At 38.3% G+C, this 10,326-nt stretch overlaps 1 protein-coding gene across 1 annotated transcript in view; it reads left to right on the forward strand.

The window, feature by feature from the left end:
- The window catches only part of PTPN3 (protein tyrosine phosphatase, non-receptor type 3), a 129,185-nt gene that overhangs the window by 45,105 nt on the left and 73,754 nt on the right, over positions 1-10,326 (forward strand). Inside the window, exons 3-5 of the mRNA XM_018560666.1 lie at positions 3,320-3,427; positions 6,339-6,381; positions 8,028-8,106. Coding sequence (XP_018416168.1) covers positions 3,320-3,427; positions 6,339-6,381; positions 8,028-8,106 — 230 coding nt within the window. The remainder of the gene's footprint in view (positions 1-3,319; positions 3,428-6,338; positions 6,382-8,027; positions 8,107-10,326) is intronic.

The following is a 10,326-nucleotide window of genomic DNA, read 5'->3' on the forward strand; positions in this document are numbered from 1 at the left end:
ACATCAGTCTTTTTAACTCCTTAAGGATCCTTTCGCTGCCAAGGCCTTTTTTTGCACACATGTTACAATCCACATTTTAGGCCTGAAAATTACTTCAAACCCACAAACATTATCAGGGTTATTCACAAAAGGGTGGGGAGTTTGGAGAAGGCAAGAGAAGTGAACAATCTAGGACAAAATAGCTGAATTTTAAAGTTAGCTGAATTGGAGAATTTTTCCAAATCAGCTAGTTCGGCCTAGATTTTTCACTTCTCCTGTCTTCTCCAAATTCTTCACCCCTTTGTGAATTACCCTGTATATATTTTCTGAAAGCCAAACCCTGTAGAATAAAATGTGTGGCAGTTGCAAATGTTTATGTTGCACGATATTAGCGCAACTCTTTATCAAACCCAAAAATGTATTGAAAAATGCACTTAAGTTAAATTTAGTGCCTCAAAACACAATAAAGTACAATTTTTTTTGTAAAATATAAAAGATGAGGTTAAAACTAGTAAATAGATACCCAACATGCCCAGGTTAAAAATTGTGTGGGTCTGTGAAACTGCAACAAAATTCAGTACCCCAAAAAGGCCATAGACGATGCTATAAAAGCCCAAACAGGTCATCAGTTTAAGGATACGCATAAATGTTGTTCCTATAATTATTGCTCTCTGTCGTGTGCGGCGATATCCAAAATGTGTAGCGAGATCGTCATTTTCGTACGTAGGCGCACCCAACGCGTGTTTACATTAAGACGCGCATGCTCGCAGGGGCGGGGGACTTTAATTTTTTAAATTTATTTTTACATTTATTTTATTAAATATTTTTTTAAACTTTTTTTTTTTGCTTTACTAAAATTGCCATCACATATGGGGGCTTACAAGACCCCTATGTGATAGCATATTAGTGGTGGCAGGTCCTCTTTAAGGTGGTAGTGGGGGTTCAAAAGACCCCTAGTATCACCTTCCCACTTTGAATAAGCTATTCAAGTGCAGATCGCACTTGAATAACTTATTGCTCGGCTTCAGGACCAGAATTGATATAATGCTCGTCGCTCCCGATCTTGTAGAACAGGGAACGGACATTTGTCGCTTTCCTCCCCAGCTTCCTGCCGCAACCGACATGCCAGTCGCAGGCCCGCAGAAGGGGCAACGGAGCCCGGAAAACATGGCTGGGGTGTCGGGCACCTCACCGGCCCGTAGAAACAATCTGGCGGCAGCTGAGCCACCAGAATCACATCTATTGTAAAGCAGACAACTGGTCTGCTGCCAATGGTGTACTTTATATGTCAGTGGATGTGAAGGGGTTAAAAATCTTTCCTAAATTTACCAATAACTAATATATGTGGTATGAAGGCCAAATTAAACATTCCATTCAGCTTTTATCCAATCACTACATAGTTGGTGGTGCACACATTTTCACATCAAAGCTGAACTCCAGACATATAGAAAAACTCAAATGAATGCAGTAAAGAGTATATTAATCATTTTTTAATATATTTTTAAATGCATAAAAAAACTAGTGATTGAATGTAATTAAATGCAACTAATACGATAATTTGACATGGTTAAATTTAACCCCTTGTAAACCCCCATACTGGAGCACTTAGATTGGGAGAGGGAGGGGCAGCACTAGAGGTCAGTTGGGCATCATGCATAGACATGTGGTGCAAATAAACTTTCATGAGGTGCCCATACACTGCACTATTCTCGTACGAGAATCGCGGGAAATCCCGCGATTGTACGAGAATCGTGCAGTGTATGGAAGGCGTGCGACCGTTTCTAATGTACGGTCACACGACTTTTGTATATCGAGCATGTTGGAATCGTACGATTTTTGGCTGGTTTTTAACATGATCGAGAGATCACTGCCGAATGGGCCGGTGTGCGCACGCCCGCACTTCCTGTTCAGCATTGCAGTCATCAGAAGCCCGTCCCTTAGGGGGATGGGCTTGCGATGATCGCAGGTACAATCTGCCTGTCCAAGATGGGCAGATCGTACGTTTTTTTAAGTACTTTACAACCCTCGCAAGACAAAAGTCTTGCGAGGGTTGTAGAGTGTAAGGGCACCTTTACAATAGGAAAGAGATATTATTCTGTTGATGTTCCCTTACTGCTCAGTCATAGGCTGAAGTTGGGGAGGTTACCAGGCTGTGTTGCTTAAAAGAGAGCTATGGGCCAACCTTTTTTTGCCATAGTTCTCCTAAGGGTCACAAGAGCAGAAGTGTCGCCAGAGTTGGTGTCACCCTGGTGCAGTAACTCATGGTGTCACCCCCTCCTCCCAAAAAAAATATTCAGTAATAAAAACGGTAGAATTCATAGTTGAACGTTTATAAACAACATTACAGATGGGCTGTGCAGGTTTTATGGTGGGCTGTACAGACGCTCAGGTGGCTATGCAGGGTCTATGCTGGGCTGTGTAGACTCTCAGGTGGGCTATGTGTGGTCTATGGTGGGCTGTGCAAACTCTCAGGTGGCTGTGAACTTCCTGATGAAAAATACAGTGCTAATCTAGTAACCACAGCCATACTTGATCGCATATCAGAGGTACATGTCAGGACTTCATTGGGATTTGCTGATCACGAAAACTGTGGCTGCTCTAATGATTGATTGTCATTTGATATAAGTATTTTTTTAAATTGTTTAGAGTGCAGAATATATAACTCTAAAGCGTGCTGTCAGCACGAATATGCAGTGTCTCATGTTTCATATGACAAATGTGTTCTAAGGTCGAGGGTGACATTGCAGATTCTTCACCTGCAATTATAGAGGTTCCACCCTTGGAGTTCCTTATCTGTCAACAAACTTTCCACCGGAGAACCTCTTAACTGCCATAATTTACAAAGAGAATGGAATCTAATAATGCAAGGACAGGAAACAGTTGAAATAAAAACTGTTCACTTTCAAATTAAGGCCACATAGATGACATGATTCACCATTGCTACCTGCCTTTGTGTAATATTACAAACTAATATCATTTGTAGGGTTGTGCTATTACTTGGTAAACTTTGAAGGAACAAAAGAATGTTTTCTGCATTTCAATATTTTTTTTTGTTTTACTGGGCTTGAACAGTTAATTAAAGCTACTTGAATCTTTTAGATATAGTAGACTTTCCACAGTCTTGCCAAAAATAGGAAGGAATTCACACATCTATTGTAAAACTGAAAGTATGAACATGAGATGCAGACATTGCAGAAGTCTGGTATATGTCACCAATATTACTCAGCCAGGGTTGTCTCACATTATCACTGACATATGTTTGCTCTATACAGGGTTTTGCAACGCTTTGGTGAGTGGGTGTTTTCCATTAAAACATGTTTGGTTTTTTTCTGTTTTCTAGAAACAAGAAACTGGTCAAGCATTGCTGGATATGGTCTTCAATCACTTAAGTGTAAAAGAGAAGGAATATTTTGGCTTACAGAACAATGAAGATTCTCTAGACTCGCACGTGAGTGTTTAAATAAAAATTTTATTTTCTTACATTTTCTGTCTTTCACATATGTTCAAATAACATTGTTACATATCTACAAAAAAAGGTATTTGTATTGTAAATTGTATATAAAGCCAAGACTTCAGGTTTGGGTAAAAAAAGAAAATGTTACAACACCTTTTTTCTTTTTGCGGTCTGTGTCCCATAGGGGAGACTTCCATTTATATGCTGTCCTGCATGTGCAATAGAAAGTGACTGGAAATCTCTAAAATGTGAGGGGAATTCCCTTCTTGAAGGTTTACCCTGAAACAGATCTCCCCATCTTTTTCTGGTGACCTCTGTAAATATTTTGATTTGCCGTCACTTTCTGTCTTACTGGTAGCGGTCACCAGGACAAACAGGGAGAGTCGATCTACCCAGCAGGAATACAGACAACAACAAAATCAGAGGTGCTAAACATTACCTACTCATATCCAGAACTGAAAAATAACTTGTCTTTGGGTCCACTTTAACCAGTTAAGGTCTAGGACCATTTTCAGATTACAACTATAGACCTGTTAATTATATTATTTTTTGTCATACATAGTTCTGGAGTCAGATAAAGTAAGTATACCGCATTAAATTAAAAAATTAGATCTTCATTCAAACAGTGCTTATAGATAATCTGATGTACAACCAATGATAACAATTTACACTGTGTATTTATCCTCATAATCTAAAATAGCCAAATGTCTTGTGGAAAAAACAAGTATGCATTTACCACCACTTCAAATTCATGAAGTTAGATTGAGGTGCTCCAGATTAGATGCCAATAATTAAACTTTATTAGGGAGTATGCAGTTGAAACATGTCTTATTCAAACCTCAGGTATATGGGGCCTGGTGTTCTCTTTGCTATAGTTATACAGTATGCCATCATGCCAAGAATGATCATGGAAATGTTAGGTTTGGGGTTGCTTTGCTACTTCAGGGTCTGGACAGCATGCAGTCATTGGGGGTGATTTACTAACCTAAACACACGCACACACCAGGTGCGTGTGATTTTCACACAGCAAAACGTATTTGTCAACCAAAAAGTCTCTAAAAGCATATTTCCACTAATGCCATATATGGAAAAATCATGCACATGATGCATATATAATGCTGCTTCACAGTTTGGACAAAAATGGTTAGCTCATGCATTTACATTCCTGCATTCATCAACGCAAGCAACACAACATAGAGCTAATTTACACAACATCACCTTGCAATTCATGCTTGGCTTTGCACAACACACCTGCTGGGTGTGTACACACTACAAAGGTGTTTAGATTCCACCCATAGATCATGCTGGGAGGGAACACACTACAGAGGTGTATACATGTTCGTGGTGTGTTTATAAGGTTAGTAAATCAACCCCACTGTCATATCAAAGTGTGCTTGAGGACAGGCCATCTGTCTGAAAAGTTGATGCTGAATGAGAAATGGATCTTGTAACATGACAATGACCTAAAATACACTAGCAAATCAATTTAAGAAATGGCTTAAAAAGAATTGAATGGTTATGGACTGGCCTAGTCAAGGCCCAGAATTTACTGTAATTCCATTGAAATGTGGGGCATTTGAAATGGGCAGTTCAAGAAGAAAAAAAAAAACATCTAGCAGCTGAAAGCATTTTTTTATGGAGAACTGGTTGAAAAATTATGTCAGAGACTGGTGGATTGTTATGCAAAACACCTACAAGAAGTAATTCCTGCTAAAAGGTGGGTAGTGCCAGCTTCTGATGTCAAAGGTGTACTTCCTTTTTCCACAGTACAGCATTACATCAATTAATATTTGTTGAATAAATAATTGAAATGGCAATTTTTTTAATTGTGTTTTTTATGCAAATATATCACCTTTATCTGTACGCAAGGTATGAATGAACATCTAATGTTTGCCTGTTCAAATATGTAGAAAAATCCAACAATTTCCATTTGACTGTCCTTTTCTCTCTTATAAAAACAAGTAAAAACTGAAGAAATGTTATTTCTATTGCATGTTTGCTTAATCAAGTCCTGTCTTAAAAAAATAATTAGATACATTGTAATTAGCTGCAGCTAACACAAAGTGTATTTTTATTTCAACATCCTGCATTTCAGTGGTGAAAGCGCTGCTGACATGAGCTTTGCTACACAGATATAGAAACAGATTGGAACCTCAGCTAAAACTAAAAGCCGATCCCAAGAGTTGCATGTGTGAGCAGGTGACCAGCATTGAAGGACTTTAAGACATGCAAACTAAATGCTAGGTCCTTAACTGGTTAAAATATAACTGCTGTTCCATGGAAGCAAAGTTATGTCCCTTCCTCCCATGTGACTGTATGCTGGTGCGTGAAGATTGCTGTCCAGGCACCCAGCACTGCCAATTTGGGGGCAAAGAGAAAGTCCTCAGCTCTGTGATTACTCTAAGTGACACCTTGAAGCTTACACAGCACTTCTGTGTCTCCAAACAGAGTTGCAGAAGTGCAAAGATACAATAATCATAGGTCTCTAGGGGGGCTGGCATTAAAGGACACCTGTTGCTCTGTCTTGCAAAGGCAAAGCACAGGTTTACTTTAACTGTAAATAATAAGGGTGTGCTGAATTATTCAGTTCATATAAAAGCAGCAAATTAAGTGTGATAGGGCCTTTCTTTTTTCTTTTCCCGAATTTTACCTCCTTCTTTTCTAATTACCTCATTTTAAAAGCACAGTGAAACAAAAAAAGAGCATGTTCAGGGGGCATTCGCTATGAAATGCTATAGCAAGTTGACTTTTTTCCTGAAATTTCATCCAAGAATGTACATTACTGACCTTGTGTACCTGCAGGAATATCAGTCTTGCTGTCTTGTCTTAGTGTTAGTATATACTGTATCTGTCCCTATGCCAGTATCTAATGTGCTTTCTTATTTGTGCATGCTTATCTTTTTAGAGATGGTTGGAACCCAACAAACCACTTAGAAAACAGCTAAAAGGCAAGTCTGACATAGCTCAATAGCAGTTTAAAGTGTTAGTTTTTAAAATGTGCTTTAAGATTTTGTAAGGTGAACTTTTCAAATCCATAATCAATATTGTGGCACTACAAAAGGATTTCCTATCGCCACTGTTTTTGCTGTCTTTTGTGATCTTGGCACGCAACGTTTGATTTCTTTATCATGTATGCTTCAGTACAGTGTTTCTGAAGGTGCCCATAGTTGGATAGATATCTCCCTGAGAACAGATAATAATATAAGCTGTATGTCCTCACAACCATCATTCCATCCACTGTTCTGGCCAACAATGAGAAGATTGGAACACACAGTACATTGATACCTTCCTCTGCTGCATAGAGGAGGAAAGGATTGGGCATCACTACAAATAGATTTTCGTTGGATAATCTACTCTGATGCCCATATGTGCTAAGTATAGTCTTTTACAGAGTTACCCAAAGCCCCAGTTGTCACACACGATACACAGATTGGTTTAATTGTTTGTGGATATTGGGCCATACGTTCATGATATACCACCATCATGAACCCTACTTTTGAATCTGCTGCTGTTTAGATTTTAAGGCAGTCTTTTTCAAATTTATGTCTGTCCAAAATGTTTTTGCTGTTTTTGAGTAGGGAAGGTTTATAAAACTCTGTCGGGTTTTTTGTGCTATGTGGGGATCTTTAGATGCATTTTTCCTCACAATCGATCCTGGTGACAATGGTTTAACAAGACTGGAACTGATGGGAACTCAGCAAGAATTTAGACCTAGGTCCTAACATTCCTTTGTAACTCTTCTCTGCTGTTGTATAGTTCCCCTAAGTTCTTGTTTGGTAAATCCAATTTCACCAGAACAGGAAATAAGGGAAAATCACTGTAATGGAACCCTGGATAAAAAAAATTTCAGAGGTAACCTTAACAAAAAAAAGTTTAGGCACAACTTCCAGAGTTTGATTCCTCTTCAGAGCATAATTCACACTTGCACTCCTGCGTTTAGATTACCTAATTGCAGGGGCAATTATCTGGGAAGTGTAACAAAATTTATGGTTCACAAATCACTTTTCCCTGGGTTTAGAGTTTCCTGCTTTAAAGCAGGTTTAGTTGCATTTAGCCGCAATTACATTTAGAGTTTAGAGTTTTTAATCAGATTCTGAACACACAGAATTGAATTATCTCTAAACCCAGCTAAACGGAACCAGTCTAAATATAGGTTAACGTCCAGTGTTAATAATACCATTAAAAAATCATCAACTGCATTTATTTGTTTAGAAATGTGCTGTAAACGCAAACAAATGCAGGTTTGATACCAGATATGATTGGCCTAACCCTTATAGAAGTTTAAAAAAAAAAAGCATAGTTACTGTGATCAGTGCACAAAGAGATGGTGTTATACAGACTAGGACCTTGTTAACAGACTGAAAGAGGGTCCAGGTGGGTACACAGGTTGTGCCACAGTATGCCCATGATCTTAAAGGGGTTAACATTTTTTCACACTCTTCACTTCCATCTCATAAACCAGAAATTAAAAAGATGCTGCATTGGTGCCCGTGTGCACAAAACCTAAATAATTTTAAATCAAAATTTTAGGTTATACATCCTTTTTAACATTACTGAATCTGTATTTCCTTTTCCTATTGATATTTCAATATAGGAGGATTTCCCTGCTGCCTACTCTTCAGAGTCCGGTTTTTCATTCCAGACCCCAACACACTACAGCAGGATCAAACCAGGTAATTCATTGTAATCTTGATATTTCTTATTTAATTATTAAATCCCTATTTGCTTGACCTTCATTTCCTCAGAAAACACTACGTTGGGCTAATGATTAATAACTCGTCTGGTTTAGATTAGTTTATTTTATCTACAGCATGCTACAGGTAGAATACAAATATGTGTGTTTCAATGCTAGATTACTGAGCTGTGGAAAGCTTTCCTAGTTTTATGTTTGCATATATGCTTCCCATTAATGTAATGGTTTGAATCTTAGCATTTGGCCTTGCCACACCACCCCCACCAGGAGCGCTCTAACTAAATTGGACTTAATTTTTTGTAACTTTCTACGATCTGTTATGAAGGATCTTTCAAATACAGCTCCTCACCTTTCAAAGTGTTGTGCCTTATTGTAAATGTTATATAGTATATAGGAATAACCTTTCTCAGTGAATAAGTCAAAGTTTCTACTACTGTAGCCTCAATTCCTAAACCACTGAGCATGGCCACTTGTTTAGAAACTTATATGTAAGGCTACATTCACATATAGCGTTTGCGTTTCACGCTCTGTTTTCCATGCAGAAGACAGCGTGGCACACAAATGCTAACATTTTTCATCCGCACGGATTCCGCTAGTTTGCGGCTATTACTATAGCCACGAACGTGCAGAATCTGTCAAAAAATCGCACTTGGGCATTTTAAAAAAAAAAAAGCACTTTAATGTGCATTGTTCAGACTTGCGGCAGCCGCACGATACGAAACCATGCGACTGCCACAAAAGTCTGATGAATGTACATTAAAGTGCATTTTTTTTAATGTTCTAGAGTGGCTCCGCGAGTATTCGGCCCAACTGCTTCTGTGGGAATAGAGCCGAACAATGCACATTTTTATTTTGCTACACATTCATTTTTTGTACATGTACCGGTTTTATCTTCTAGAAAGTTAAAGCATATGTAAACCCAAAACCATACACTGTATATATTGCAGCTTACCAATCCTTAAATGTGGTGGCTGCATTATTTGAATTTTTTTTTTTTTAGCTGTTCTCCTTTATTTTCACCAGGTGAGCCAGCAAGTAAGCTCACTAAACTCCAGCTAACAGCTTTTAAGCAGTAACAACATTTTCTGTTTTCCTTTTTGGGATAATGGTTTTATATAAAATAATAGCTGAACCATTGTAAGCACCCCTGTCATTGTTAAATGGTTTGTCTCAACCCTCGAATTGCCATTTTTTTGCTGCACAGTTTGGCCTGTTAATGGAAGTTACAAATATCTGACTTGTGGCTGAATTACCAAGTAAAAATAAATTTTAAAAAGCATAAAAATAAACAAACAAATGCATAAAGGCTTAACATTTAGAAATAAAACCTGGGGACATACTCTCTCTATAATAAAGTCACATTAGCAATGTAGCAGTGCAGTGGGCTAATTAATAAAATGTATCCTGTGTTAATAGTACTTTTGCACAACGTGTGAGGGGAAAATTTATTTTACTATTTATATTATTCATTATATTTAGGCATGGTCAGACACTATGGTGGGTTTTATGGCAGGGATTCAATTAGCTAGTGGTCAAGCATGATTAAGTCAAACCTCAAATATAAGGCATAAACATGGAATGATGGATACAATCTTTCACTGTCGTTCGTTGGATGCACCAGGCATCAACAAAATGTGTTTGATGTAGGCATTTTTAATAGCGGTTGGATGTCACCTTAGGGTTTGTGGGGATTTAAAATAGGTATCCGTTTTAGACAAAAGTTAAATTCCCTTCTCATTATTTGTTTACCTTCTTTGACCTTTTGGAAGGTTGTTTTGGGAGTATGCTTTTGGAAGGTATTGGTTGGTTAGTTGTTTGTAGGGGCAGTACACATTAGAAAGCATGCAATCAATATTAAAACTGCCCCTTAAAAACAAAAAAGTAATGGCTGTAGCAAAACCTTTACCTCTTTTGGTAGTAGAGCATCTGTTAAATCATGTTGGAATATTTAGGAGTAAATTTCATGTTGGAAGGTAACGGAGATGGAGAGTGAGAAGAGGTGGTCTGCCAGGCCAAGCGGGATTAGATGTCGTCCAGCCTTATCAGGCATAATTTCCTGGGTTCAATACCTACCGAACTTACTGCAAGATGTGGTTTTGGAGGGCTCAGGTTTTGCATCTCCTTTTTTAATCTCAAAGTGTAAGTGGGTGTCTATGCTGAAGTGTCTAGCCACCACCATGTTCACACCACGCCCCCCCCC

Source organism: Nanorana parkeri, unplaced genomic scaffold, assembly GCF_000935625.1.
Source record: "Nanorana parkeri isolate BGI_ZX_2015 unplaced genomic scaffold, ASM93562v1 scaffold471, whole genome shotgun sequence".
NCBI lineage: Eukaryota > Metazoa > Chordata > Amphibia > Anura > Dicroglossidae > Nanorana > Nanorana parkeri.